At 38.6% G+C, this 15,493-nt stretch overlaps 1 protein-coding gene across 1 annotated transcript in view; it reads right to left on the reverse strand.

Moving 5' to 3' along the window:
* Window positions 1-322: 322 nt before the first annotated feature.
* Window positions 323-15,493, reverse strand: part of ghrhra (growth hormone releasing hormone receptor a) — a 36,991-nt gene continuing 21,820 nt past the window's right edge. The window contains exons 7-13 of the mRNA XM_053329356.1: window positions 7,919-8,072; window positions 4,671-4,731; window positions 4,416-4,485; window positions 4,171-4,265; window positions 1,372-1,501; window positions 749-790; window positions 323-469 (exon numbers count right to left, since the gene is read on the reverse strand). Coding sequence (XP_053185331.1) covers window positions 323-469; window positions 749-790; window positions 1,372-1,501; window positions 4,171-4,265; window positions 4,416-4,485; window positions 4,671-4,731; window positions 7,919-8,072 — 699 coding nt within the window. The remainder of the gene's footprint in view (window positions 470-748; window positions 791-1,371; window positions 1,502-4,170; window positions 4,266-4,415; window positions 4,486-4,670; window positions 4,732-7,918; window positions 8,073-15,493) is intronic.

Consider the following 15,493-nt stretch of genomic DNA (forward strand, 5'->3'; position numbering starts at 1 on the left):
TGCTAATTTTTTAACACAAACAGCCTCATGTAAATACAACCATGTGAAATCATCCTCCCACAGACACAGGGCCAGCTCTGCCTCGACTGTGATGTCCTCGTGAAATGAAGCACCAATGTTCCTCCATTCATTTATATTTTTTTTACAACCATGATAAGAGAGGGAGCACAGTGATTAAGCGCTTAAATGTTATGTTGTACCCTCTGTGGTCATAGTCCTAGCAGCAGCTGACACCGACTTAATGTTTCCTCACTCACCAATGTTCATTGAGTTCATTTGTTCTCAAGGAGGGGAGCTTAAATGACTGTTATTGTCTGTAAAATCATACTGAAGAGATGTTGCCAGAAGATGGAGGCCTTCGGAGTCCGCCACTGGTTCGAATTGTGATCTGAGTGATACTTCGCTTGGCTGGGGTGAGATGATTTTGATTGTGACACCTCCACAGCCATCTCCGCAGCTCTGTTTGGACCTGTTGACAGCATGAAAGAATGTCAGAGGTTTCATCTACAGATATTTCTGAGAGGGAGAGCTGGAATAGTCTTTCTGGATTCATTAAATTCACTATAGTATTTGAAAACTGTAGTAGTGGTATTAGAAAAACAAACACTAAACACTGAGCTTCTTTTATGACCCAAACATTCATGAATACATTAGTAAAAATAGTATATATCTTCCTTCAAAACAGGTCTGTCTATGATAAATTAAATGCATGTTTGATTTTTGAATCACCACACCTCCATTCACCTACCTCTCCATTCATGAAACAGTAAAGCAGTGCCACCACAAAGCCCTGCAAAACAAGAAACTGAGGTAACTTTTTGGCAATTATTACACAATCCTCTCTTCTGGGCACACTTCCCCAGAGAGCAGTAAGATAAAAATTGTGAAATCATATTCTATTAAAAGTAGCTCTTAGATATTTTTGTCTCTTTCTTGTTCCGTTTCTTGTTATTCCTGACCGTTGAATAATGAATCTGATGTTAAGCTTTAACAACTGTGTTAAGTTCATAAAGTGACTGACTGCATATAGCCCTTACAGTCAATATGTACAGTAGCAGACAAACAATGCTTTCCTTATACAAAAGTCATAAATACATGAATATCGTCAGCATAAAGACTTTTGCGAAATTATTTTAAAGGTAGAGATTTAGGTGCTCATCATTCTCTCCATTGTCAAATCTCTGATAAAGACATAAAAAGTTATTAGTAACAACTGTGACTTTCTTGCTATGACATGTCAACATGTCTGCTTTTAAAAAGGACTATTTCAAGAGGATCCTATAATTCATCGTAAGTAACCTCTCATGACCTATCTTAACAGAGTTTGTGGATATGCACTCTTTGTTCTGTGTCCTTTCCATTGTGTTGTACCTGAAAGGATCCAAGTCCCAGCTCAATATAGAGTCTGGCTGCTACTCCGGTGTTCTCGGGTAGGAAGGCAAATACAGTGTAGTGCATCCCGAATAGAGGAATGAGGAACAGAGTGGATTTAGCCAGCCTCCTGAGAGAAACAGAGGCATAAAAGAAAGACAAAAGGTTACATGAGATCAGTCTTCTTAACTTCAAATATTCACCTTTAATTTTGGTTTACCAGGTTAATCACTGTCATTGTTTCAAATGCCACAAGATACAACATATTATTCCTCCAAGTTTAATCAAAGTTAGACCAGTGTTAAACAAATTGACCTTTGGTAGAGCGCCATCATCAGGCCAATCAGTGTGATATATTTAAATGTCAAAGACCCAGATGCATTGTGCTCAAAGCTTACGTCATATCAGATCAGTGTCTAAATATCATGTAAATGTTGCCATTTAATTGTGGCGACATTACAATAAAATCATGTTGTTTGTCCATTTCCGTTCTGCTCTATGATTGCAATAACAACAGTGAACTAATTCTCTTAATCTTCTTTTCCTTGTGTTTATTCTTTTATGCCTTGTATAAACAAACTGGGTGCAGACATAATGCTCAAGCTCTATCACAGATCAATAAACAAAAGCTGATCAAACCCTAATAGGGATGTGTGCACATTTTCTTGTTGAATAGATTTAGAGCTTCTCACTAAAGCTGGCAGACTTAGAAGAACAACAACAAAGTCATCTGAATATTCTAAATAACAACAATAATCACCCATCAGAAAAAAAATATCATCACCTTGGCTGCTTAAAGATGAAAGATTTTTTTCTAAAAACGGCTTATAATAGGATTGTGGTCATCCTTTGTCACATCTAGGATTTGTGCCTTTGTGTTAACGTCACAGCTCTGTCTGAATCAGATTGAAGTTTGTAAGACAGAGATGAAGGCTTTCAAAGTGTGGAACAATCCTGTTATGGTGATGGAGGAGACTATCTATTTCTGGTATCTGTGCTATTTTTACACAAACTCATTCTGAATTAATTCAGCTGAGCAAGAATCTGAAGCAACTAAATGTAAAAAAAGAGTTGAGATGCATTTAGGTAAAGCAGAATTTCAGGGTTGGAGTAGAATTATATATGCAGCACTTTTTACCTTTCAAAATGTTAACATCAAGCTCTGCATTTTGTCAAGGGATTTCATCAGCTTACTTTAATTTCCTTCTTCATAACCTTTACCACTTCTGACTTATTAATGTCTCACTCAGCTGTTTTACCTTAATACTGAATGCTTGCTTCATATATTTTAAAAAGTATGTGCAAGACTTTTTTATGCAAATGTTTGGACTGCACACGACTGCAAATGTCATTTACCAAAAGTTGTATTATTAATACATGTGTGTGCATTCATCGGTTACTGTGATGGTGATTGGATAACTGACCGGGCCATGGCATTCAGATGTAGTTCGCCTATCAACCCAATTAGGCCAGCCTGAGCAGGTACAATGTGGATATAAGGTGATTCAAAGATGCTTTAATAGATGTACTCATGCCAGATCATGGTTGTGAGATGTTGTTGTGGAGCTTTAAATTGTTAGTTTTTTTACCATGATTGAAACCCTCCAAATCTAAAATATATTTTTAGCACATCAGGCCAGATGACACCTTACAATAAAGCTATGACATAGGCCCACCAGCCATTAATAGGTCTATGTGTGCAATAATTTTTAGGAAAGTCTATGGGGGAGACTGATTATGACGGGGGAGGGGGGGGGGGGGTTGCTATCCTGCTGTAGTTCAAATGTTGTTGTCAAATCAGTTGTTTTCCTAATGCTGTCTTTTTGTCAATAAAATTGTTTAAATAAAAAAAAGTGCGCTAGGTCAGAGAAAGTTTTTGTATAACTTTTCTGATATAAATATTTGTAACACTAGATGAGCGAGATAATAAGTAGGGATGATGGCTGCACAACGGAGTGCGCTGTGGCATTTAGATGATACGACCTATCAAGCCTGTTGGCCCATCCACAGCAGTTTATCCTAAGTAGATATAATGTAAATAGAAATCCGGGTTAAGCTGTCAAGTATCTGCTCCTTTGCTTGGATGAATAGTGTATGACTTTCCCCTTATTACTCTCACTACCTCTCACCAATGCATTTTGTTTGATAGTTTTAAGGTTTACAGGTTTCTTTACAGGTTTTATAGAGCACTATTGCATTTGTGGAAAAAGCTATAAGTCAAGTTTTTCAAGTAAACTTAAAATTCCAATGTGTTTCAGCCCTTCCTTTTGGTATCAGCTGCTGCCATTGTTGCCAGGTAGTAAATGCTAAAGTGCTGTACCAAAGACTTAAAAGTATCATATGTTGGGGAAAAACTGTCACATGCAAGTCATCCCTCACAATCAGCTGTTACAGATACCAGCTGAGTAGTAACATCCAATCATAATCAGGTGTGAAAGTCAGCCTTTTGTAATTACACTCTGCTGATACACACTCTTACAGTATGCTGTTTGCTGCTGCTTGGCTTCGAGAGCTCCCTCAGAGTCTAACTGTGTAACCATGTCCAATTCCTTTACATTAGTGTCTGTGACTAAATTTGGTCCATGAGTGAAAACCTAAGGCTGAAATTATGCTTATCCAAGGATGGACACACTGAAGCATAAACCAGTCGATTGGTTGATTCATTTTCCTTTCCACAGGTTGGTCTGAAACGGAAACAAAAACAAGCATCTCCTGCGCACACACTCGCCTACGTACATCCCGCAGAAGCATAATTCATGTTCCGGTTCTCTTTGTTGTGTAAGTTAAGTTGTGACTCACATAAAATGTCCAGTGTCATTGTTCCCAGCCATGGCTGAAGACTTCAGCTTTTGAACCAGAATCCGGATCACATTGATGAAGATGACTATGTTGACCTGGTGGAAATACATACACAACTATGCTCAACTACCCAAATGACCCAATTACACACAGAATCATGCACTAAAAAACAACTTTAATGTGTGTTAAATTAAAAGGCATTCATGTATAAAATATTATTCATTGCTCCACAGCATTACACTCACCAGCAGCGAGGCTGTTATTGGTCCTTTAATAATCCACCAAATACCAACATTGTCTGTGTCATCCCAGCAACTGCAATTAAAACCAGATTAAATTTAATTCAGAATTTAAATAATGTTACATTCAATTCAAATTACTACTACTACTACTATTAACACTTGAGAGACACGACTACTAATGTACATTATTTAAATCAGAACAGTGAAATTATGAGAAAATATAAGATGTCTTGCTGCATATCATGTAATATATCATACCCTCTGTTATCATAGAAGAATCTGGTCAAAACCCAAAGTATGATAACTGTTGTTGGCAGCCCTAAGACATAAGAACAGAGATTAATTATTCACACTGTGCTTATCTGTCAAGTAAATTAATATGAACGGCACTGAAGCCATACACTCGCATGTTGACTGCGTTTTTTAGGAAAATGTTAGGCACATAAAAACATTGTGTATACTCAGTGTGTCACATTTTTCTGTCTCCTACACTTACTTGCATCTCCAAGCCAACAGAAGAAACAGGCACAGGATAAAAGCAGGAGAGCGTGCAAGATAGCACAAACCCAAAAGAAACTGATAAGACACGTCAGAGCAACTCTATTTAGATACTGAGTGAGCACCACTTATATACACCACAGATATACACTCCTTTATTCTTGTCAGGTTGTAAAAACACAGATGCTGAGGACAGAGATATTTATATTCATTACTAGATTTTTCTTGGCAACAAGTGCGTTTTGTGTTTGTATTTTTCATATTACTATGGTGATGACTTCATATGGGTGATATAGTATGTGTTCAAAATGGCCATTGGCAATATTCAGCCATTTGGCATCCCTGGTCTTATTTGAAAGTATTAATGTTATGTCCTGCATCTGTGTGTTCTGTCGATCTGCCCTTTGTTTCAGGGAGCTGACACAATCATTGGCCCTGTCCAATCAGTGGCAGCCCAGCAACATACAAAAAAGCCCTTCCTTCACATCCTCAGGCTTTTTCCCCAGCCAGCCGATTCTGCAGCAGCAGAGTCTCATTCACACCACAGTATTTGTTTTTCATTTTTCTTTGTTTGCATATGAAATAAACAGATTTTTTTGTTATCCACTTCAGTTTTCCTTCATTCATGTTACTTCCCAGAGCCAAGTCATAACATATGGGCAGGGTTGGGAAGGTTATTTTGTGTGATGTAATAGGTTACAGATTTCTAGTTACCCTATTTAAAATGTAATATGTAATGTATAATTTAACTTATTACATTTGATTTTTTTTTTTTTTTTGCTTTTCTAATTTTCTAACAATTTTTTTTAGCTGTTAGGGTAAGTGTATGTGATTTAAGGGAGATCATTTCTTATAAAGCAAGATTCACCTCTCATTTGAAAATGCATTCATTAGTTCATGTAGATTTTAGAATATAAACATTACAGACATTTTATGAAAAAGGTCAAACGCTGTTACAGTACATATAACTACAGCAGTTACTCATCAACACTGCACATGGGGGCTCGTCCAGGATCGAATCAGGACTCAATTTGTCATTTAATTTGTGTGAGGTCTGTCCTACTGTAAGTGGTAGTTTGGTGTGGTAACTCTTCCTGTGGAGGCTCATCAACTCATTTTCCCCCCTAAGCTTTTGCTGTATATGGTTTCCTAGTGTGATGTGGTGGTAAGTACAGTGGTCCAATTTATATTTCGGTTTTGAAGTAAACCCTGGTAAGTTAGACACCGAGTGAACCAGTTGAACTGATTTCTTCCATCAGCTCACTACTTTATTATTCTGCTGTTTTTGTTTTGAGATAATCCTGAGAGAAGACTAGTCTGTTGGGGGAATACTGCATAGTGCCTCAAGCCTGGCACGCCTCAAAGAAGACAGTTGGGACTAAGGTAGTATTTTGGATTTTTAGTGAGGGACTTGGGTTTATAATTGAAAACTTTGCGGCTTTTGAAAACATGATGGCTTTGTTCCACTGTCATTTTTATGTTGTCAGGGGAGACAGGAGCTGGCTTTAGCTGTTGTGTTGGGTGTCCAAAACTTGACAGATTAAAAGCGGCTGTGCTTTGCTAACATGCTCACAATTACCATGTTCACATGCTGATGTATGTTTACCATGTTCACCATCGTGTTAGTGTTATCTCTTGTCAATAATGCGTGTAACATGATTGATGGAAAAGTCTTTTTATGTGTCATGGCTTATGGGCTACTTCTGTTTTGTGTGCCTTTGCCTATTAATTGTGCCTGGATTTGGTGATGCTTTGGTGATGCTCTCTGGCAGTATGTGTGCTCCTGTATCTTTCACTGCACAGACCTATCACTGTGTAATAGGAGCACTGTTGTTTAGTCATATTGGACACAGTTAAACTTAGCCATGATGACTGTACTAGATCATTAGGATTCATCCTCTGCCTACACTGGATACCAAATGTAATGGTGATCCATCTAATAGATATTTCAGTCTGGACCAAAGTGGTGGACTGATTACTGACAGATTGCTAGTAGAGTTAATAAAAAGGGGAAAACGACTAACCCCCTTCACGTCCTCCCAAACTATAACTACAATCTAATCTTCTTTATGTCAACTTTCTTCTTCTTCCTTTTCTTCTTTAAGTCAACCCATCTTACTGTGCAGTGTTGCTTGTCCAATAACTGTCTAACATGTCTTCCTGGATGCTGAGGATTCAACAGTTCCTAACGAGACTGCTGCCAACTGATACAGCATATAACTATACACCCCGAGAGCCTGCTGAGATGGTCATGGGGGGGCTTTGAACATCTGTCCTGCAGTCACACTTCTGCACATCCTGCCATAGTTTCCATCTACCTTGTTATTAGAGATATTACTGCCACTTGTCACTTGGTTTTTGCCAATCCTCACCAGCGAAAAGGTTTCAGGGAGTTAAAGATGTAGCCTCCTGTCTCCCCAACATCGTATAGCTGCTGTTTCTCACCTCCACTGTTAAACAAGACTGGTACAATAGGTGACAGCTCAGCTCATAATTGCTTGCTGGAGTGAACTGTAACATTATCCAAATGTCACAGGCAAAACCTGGAAGCACTAGAGAGTACAGGTTTGAACAGCAAAAACATGCAGCAAACAAAAACACAATAAAGACAGCGGGATGGTAATGAGAAGACAATGGAAATCAGTTGACTAAGCATCACAGGATAACAAAGAGAAAACACTTAAAACAACCGTAAAAAGCTCATGGAGACAAAAGACAATGGAGAAAACAAAGGGAGAGCAAGTGCAACTGCACGTGCTGCTGAAACAAAGCTATTGTGTAAATAAATTTGCTGTTCTCACGTGTGTCATGCAGTGACTGACTTACTGTCTTGGAAATACATTTCTAATCTACATGTGAGTTTAAATATCAACAAGGAGTAGGCAAAATAGCTGGAACATGCTGCAATATAATGAAACACCACAAAAAACCAAGTTTATAAAATAAGTTCACGTTCGGTCGTAGGCTTGACGTTCTCAGATGATTCCCTTCAGTCATCCTATACTCACCCCATCCAATCAGGATGTACCACCAGAAGTATTTCCTCTGAGAAACAAAGGTCAGGGCCAGCAGGGTCTGCAGATACATGCCCTCCACCAGCAACCAAAAGTAATTGGCCAGGATGCTGAACTGGAAGAAGGCCACGGCTGACTTGCACGCTGCCTAGAGAGAACACAACAAAGCAAAGTTCCAGTGGTTCAGATATTTATTAACTTCTGTACCGGATGAGTCATTATTTAACACTAGCCTATCATATAGCACGGTAGAAGACAGAACTTGCTCTCATGTGTCAAAAAGGGAAAATAAGAATTGACTATCAAAGTACATTTGATACCATTTTAAATTCTTTTTCTCCAGACATCAAAGGAATAAATCATATTGTCGAACACTTCCTTTTCATGTTTTATTCTGTTACGCATGCACGCATGCACGCATCACCATGACATGACTCGTCTTGTATTTTAAATTAAAAACATTCAGGGAACAAGTTGGTGCAAAAATGTGTTATTCTTGTTAAGAGAAAAGAAGAAAATCAACTCTTTAAAGACCGTGTAAAGTGAAAATATATTTGTGTTCTGAGTTAGTCACATCACAGACAGATGTGTTATTAACCATCCTTCCAAATTTGAATGCTAGAAAAATTGTCTAAGTATGTAAAATTATCTTTTAAAATCATGAAAAATCAAGCACTTCTCTGTGCTGCCAAACGCTGGGGGCGTGTCTGCTGAAGGCGCTGGAAACACACCCACGAGCGGAAGGGGGCTGCCTCCGTGTAACATAGCAACAGTAGCAATGGACGCTAGCGCTAACAACAGCATTGCAGTGACCCAGCCCTACATGTTTGAGCCAGCCCATCAGAGCCAGATACTGACTCGGAGTCAGACAATGAACATGCACAATCTCGTGCCTCACAGTCTGCAACAGAATGGTAATGTATTTCTCCTATTTATGCAAGTTAGCAATATGTATTACTGACTATGGGATACTGACGCCGAGCTAGCCGCCGAGGTACGCTCCCACTGACTAGCTAAAAACGTTAGGGTTTCATGTAATGAAGAATTGTGATTGTTTTGTCTGTTCACAGATTAAACACTTGATTTTTATTACTGTTTCGTTAATTTAATTACTCCTTTTGTTTATACCTAATAAAAGGTAGTACTAGTATTTGTTTTAGAGTGTAGTGGGTGGTAAACCCAAGTAAATTCAGTTTGTCCAGCTTTGAAAGGAGGCAGTTTACTCGTTTTTTCAGATCACATTATTCAACAAATGTGGGGAAACGCATTAGGTAACTAATTAGACTACAAAAAAGTAAAATATAACACTAACCAGTTTCACTTAGTCAGTTACTTACCTGTGTCTTCTGATTAATTTGTGGATTGCTGAATGTCATCATTATAACACACAGGCTGAATAAGACAATATGCTTCAACTGATTAGGTCATTTTGCTGAACCAGGCTTCATACTGAACTGACAACTGAAATGGTTAACATTCGTCACACTGTGATTAAAAATGTACTTGTGCAGGTGCACATGTGGAGAATGCAGAACAATGCCCACAGAGGTTGAACATGTCTGCTGCAAGGAGCTGAATGCTGTATGTAAATGAAAACTGTTTTTCACAATAATAATTCAAATAATGAATACATAAGCAGCAGCATACTAGATGTCTAGCACTAAAACACCTATTACACATATTCCTATAGGTTCAGAGTAGATGTGGAGAGCTGCCTGAAGAGCCACACTGCATGACTCTTCATCCAGGCTTGGAGCCGGTCTGCCTGAACCCCTACTCCCTGCAGAATGCCCTAAACATTTATCAGGCAGACCATGGACCACTGGCGGAAAAGGAAAGATCTGGGTAACGTAGACAATATAATAATTGTTTTACTGATTTCGGATATTTATAAGTTACACTTGTGTTGATCAAATGACATGCATTTCAAAGACAGGTAAGGTTTAGTACCCGGGAATAAACTTACATCATTTATACAATCATATTATAGTTGACTAATGTATACAGTGTATTTCATTTACACTCAAAGCACATGAGTGATGCTTGACTGTATCCATTTTAATCCTTCATCTTCCTGAGCTATATATAAACTCTCATGTTGGACAGATTGCAAACAATAAATACTGGTTCATTCTGTAGCTGTTTTTCACTACATAGTAAATCAACCAACATGTACATCACCTTGATATATAGATGTATAAACTGAATGCACATGATTGGACATTTATACAAGCAATCACTAGATTATTATTATTATTATTATTATTATTATTATTATTATTTCTGAAAATGTAGCTGTGTGCTCGTGGAAATTCCTTGGAAACTGCTGTCCATTTTCTTGTCCATCCATTTAGCCAATATGATGAGGTAGACTGCAGGTTGATGAATCAAACTCATCTTCCGAGGTCCCAATCTGTAAGACATGACAAAAATGTGGAGGGAAAGGCTTTTTGTTTATTACATCAATCAAACAAATAAGTTCAGTTTGGTTTCAGATAAGTTCTTCTAAAAGACAACACATGTCAATAATGTTTTGTGAAAGACAGCTCCAGTGTCAAATTTGATTACACAGAGGACAACATACCAAAAGTAAACATACATAAAAATATAAATCAAAGTATTTTTCTACATTTTTTATTACAGGCGTGCTCGCTATCTGGCCTACAGGAGTTTTGTGTCCTGGTGCTGGGGATACCTGGGAAAGGACAACCGGGTTGTCATCCCCTCCTGTGTTGTCCTCCGCATTCATCAGGAGTACCCTGATGAAGATGGGGAATACACAGGTTTTAAACCTCCCCTTTAGATTGATTTATTATTTATTGCTTACATATATTCAGGGCCGGCCCGTGGCATAGGCAGTATAGGCAAATGCTAAGGGCGCCGTCCATCCAGGGGGCGCCACAAAGAAAAAAAATGTAACTTCCACTATTCTTAAAACTACTTGGTATCATGTCTTAATATGAAGATAATAAGCCCACATTAATTTAACTGCATAGCAAAGCCTGTTAAATAGGAATACTAATAATAATGATGACACGTTACTTTCCTAAGACGCCCCCCCCCCCACTAATTAGACTGTACCTGCTACCTGGGGGAGGATGGTCGTTTTTTAACGTGACCCCAAGGCAAGCTCGACAACAATATGTCATAACGTCCCAAACTGTCTGGTGCCCAGGGGAGGAAAAAAAGAAAAGAAGAGGAGGAAAAACGAGACAAAGACAGAGGTAACGTTACAATAAAGATGATATCATGACATCATTTGTGTGTTGCAGAACGACGATAACGACGTTAAACATTAGCATAACATGGTTTGTTGTTAAACTGTTAGTTTTAACGCCAGTTAATGTTATGGAAGAGCCTAAGTTGTTATGGAAAATAGTAATGTAACTACTCCCACCTTACTTCCCAGCAAGCACATTTTGGTTGAAAAGACGTCTAAAAGACGTGTATCTATGGTAACCGGTGAAAAGACGTTGAAAATTGTTTTTTTTTACCGGCTATATGGAGACGTTTATTCAACTTTCACATAGAAAACATATTCACCGGGAATTGCTGTATAGAAAATTCCCAGCTTATTTAGTGTGCAGACATAGTCTATATATAGTTTCATATTTATGATATTTTATTCAACATTAAATGCTTTGAAATTACGTTTTGTTTAGACGTCATTTCACCTCCTCTCATTTATAGAAAAAACGTCCAAATAATCAATACAATCTCTGTAGAGAGCTACAACTGAGCTAATTATCAACCGACATCAAACAAATGTGTGTTTTGTGACACGTTGATGTTGTAACCGTTTTTAGACGATTGAAAAGACGTTCAGACCTCATATCAACCTGTTTTTAACCGGAAATCAAACGTTGAAATTACGGTTTGTGCTCGCTGGGTTTCCTCAGGGAAATGTGTAAATATTAGATCTATTCAGCATTTTTATTAACATCTGGTGCAAAATGCTATTCCTTTTCCCTTTTATTATAGTTGTAAGCCTAGCTGTATGTTGTGTTACAGTTATTGTCTAAAGTGTGTTTATAGTGTTAAACTTTACATCAGTGTTAAAGTGCACATCATTCATGTTATAGCATAATTTAGCATTCCCACATTCTATATTATACTGCAGTTTACTACTTCTTTGCATTCTGCTAATCAGCATTTTGTTGTAATGACAATAAAATTGAATCTTATATAGTTTGCATATCAGAAAAAGTACATTGTATATTATACATGTACAGTATAGTGAACATCATGCATGTATCTCTTAGATTTTTCATTTCTATTATTTCATTTCATTTTATTCTTGAAATCATATTATGTATCATATCATATTTATTATTAGACTGGTGTCACATACTCCTCTTCTCTCTTCAGATGCGCTGTTGAGGTTTCTCAGTCCCACCCCTGCAAATCTTGGGCCACCTACAGCATCAAGCGCTCCTCCTGTTGCCTCCACCTCAGCAGCACCACCCAGCAGTGATGCAGCAGCATGTCACTTGTTTACACTTTTTATTTTGTGGGTATTTAAATCTTATACTTTATGTAAGCTATTTATATTATATTTCATATATTAATTTCATATTTTTTTGTATTTCTTTCTAATTTGTTCTAAGTATTTTGATTGGGCAATTGCTTTCTTTAAATAAAAGAATGTCCAAGATAAAGCTATTCAGTTTCTTGTGAGTATGTACACCAGCAGTGGAATTTACTTCGATGCAAGGGGGGCGCCACCTAAAATCTTGCCTAGGGCGCCACATTGGTTAGGGCCGGGTCTGCATATATTGTTATTTGTTTATAAAATGTGTCCAATATAAAATAAATGTATTATTGAGTAATCTGTGTGTGTCACAACTTACTTCTTTTACAATGGAGGCTGGTGGAGCTCTGGTCCTGAGATTGGCTGAGGCAGGAGTAGGCTTGGGCGGTATAAAGGTGTTGCAGTATACTGAGGTTGATGTTTTATTGTTTTTATTATGATTTGTTGTTTTTATTACTAATATTATATGCAAACTTTGAGTGCCACTGGACGGCTGCCTGGATGAATACATGATTTATTTCCAGTGTTCAAAAGTCACCCTGATCATATTCTGGTTTTGATAATTGCACTAACACTAACTAAATAACCTTTACTTTTGCAGTATTCAGTTCATCTTAATAGTCAGTATCAAGTGTGACAGGAGATGTAAGCAGACAGACACACACAGAGCACAAGGCCGTACAACATGCACTACACTACAGCCCTTTACACACATACACTGTGCTAACACACACACACACACACACACACACACCTCTGCATGCATTTGAGCATTATAGTAAGAGTGTCAATATATTGTTGTTATATAAGTTGTAAGTTGTTATATTATTTTCATATAGCCTTGAACTGTTGCATTGTTTAATTTGCTGAGTAGCCTATACGGGAAATGACTGTGATGATTAAAGGGAACTATGTTGCACTAATTAATAAGGGTTTTTATAAGTGATAAGAAGTGAATGCTTGCATTGTCTTAGCCAGAGTCACACCACTGTACCAAAAGAAAAACACAAGGTAACTTGAAGTAGAAAAGTACAGGGAGTGAAAAGATGACCTTGAATGTGTTTTCAGCAAGTATGAGAAAGTAGGATGTTTGTCTCTTAACAGTTGTGTTTCAGGTTGGGCTCTAAGGCGTCACAACAACGGATGGAGTCAGATATTACGAGGCGAATGAATGACACGTCTTGAGCCAATCAGAAGAGGACGCCGCCTTGCGTTACACCTATTGCTCTGTACGCTTTAAAACACTGGGTCAGGGAAGAGATAGTTAGTCAGACTTCGTGAACTGATGAACATTCTGTTGCTTGTCAGGGATACTATAAGTCAGACCCAGAGCTCTGTAATATTGCACATTCTACTGGTGTTAAAATAAAACTGATTGTTTTGAACTAAAATGCTTCTCCTTATATTTCATTAAAAGAATACGCGAGGACAAACCGACATACTCCTCAACAATACCAAGGTGCTTTCTGAGTGCTTCATACTGTTATAGTGGTTTAATTTCAAATGTTTTAGTCACCATGGAAATTAGTCGCCAGAAATGTGTAATAAATACCATACACCAAGGTAAATGTCTGGAAGCTATGAAGGCTTGAAAAAAATATATACCGCCCAAGTCTAGGCACAAGGTAAGTCACAGGAACAGTGGCTGCCAGATATGCTGGAGGAAGACACTGAGACCTGTACATGGGAAAAGAAAACAGGAATAAGGAAAAGAGACATTAGGACACACACACACACACACACACACACACAGTGGGTACCTCGGAAGCCACTTTGACGCTCATTTTAGGTGTCCCTCGGTCCATGTTTTACATTACACACAAACGTAGAACCTCAGTCTACATATAATTCCTTGTCATAGCTATATTGGTGCACATAAAATATTACCTGTCGGTTATCATTGTGTTGTCAGATGGATGACGCTCAGGGAATAAGGCCAAATTATGTCACGATTACATGCATGCTAACATTACACGGGCATGACAGGGTGCATGATTTAAAATCACTTTCAGGATTTGCACATTCAGCAAAATGCATTTAATTGCCTAAATGTACAGTATTATAACTTATAAGCACATAACGTTACTTACACTCTCTGACGGGCACATAATGCCGGTGGCGGTGATGATGGCACCTGCTGTCGGCGGGATGGGAGGATGTAAACTGGTGGGGGAGATGGTCGGTGGCGGTGATATAGGCACCTGCTGTCGGCGGGGTGGGAGGACGTAAGCCGGGGAGGGAGACGGTCGGTGGCGGGCACGTAATGCCAGTAGCACCTGCTGCCGGCGGGACGAGAGGACGTAAGCCGTGGAGGGAGACGGTCGGTGGCGGGCACGAAGCCGGGGAGGGAGACGGTCGGTGGCGGGCACGTAATGCCAGTAGCACCGGCGGGACGAGAGGACGTAAGCCGGGGAGGGAGGCGGTCGGTACGGCACCTCTAACCAGACACAACGGACTGCTCAAAAATCCCGACTTCCAGTGAAGATGCACACACGAGGAGGAGTCATGACTAGTTAGCTAGCTGAGAGCGAGCTGGAAAACGACTGAGGCTAATGCGCTGAATGTATTTATACTGCAGCAGCAGCAGGGGCGGGTTTATGATAATTACCGCCGCGTTACGTAACGCGGCGGAGATTTCAGACCCGCCTACTAAATCCTGACACAGAAATCTGGAAAGACAGTGTGTGAAGCCTAGCTCCACAATTCAAATCTAAATGGTTGAAATGCTTTTTACACCTTTTTTAGAAATACATTTATGACCTATTTAATGTGTTTAGAAGAAAATGTCTGATTTCACTTTACACGGTCTTTAATTGATCATATAAAACAAGTAATACATTAAATAGCGTAAAAGTGAAACTGCAGCCCAAAATTAAAGATTATTATCTCACTGCAGCTGTCAGAGGTGGGACATTTCTTATGTAGTTTTATTTTTTGACTACTATTAGTCACTTTGATGTTTATGTTTTGAAAGTGTATCATTGTGCTGCTCTTTTCATATGCGTGTACAAATATGTTACAAAAATTTGATGTGAATT

This window comes from Scomber japonicus, chromosome 12, assembly GCF_027409825.1.
Source record: "Scomber japonicus isolate fScoJap1 chromosome 12, fScoJap1.pri, whole genome shotgun sequence".
Classification (NCBI taxonomy): domain Eukaryota; kingdom Metazoa; phylum Chordata; class Actinopteri; order Scombriformes; family Scombridae; genus Scomber; species Scomber japonicus.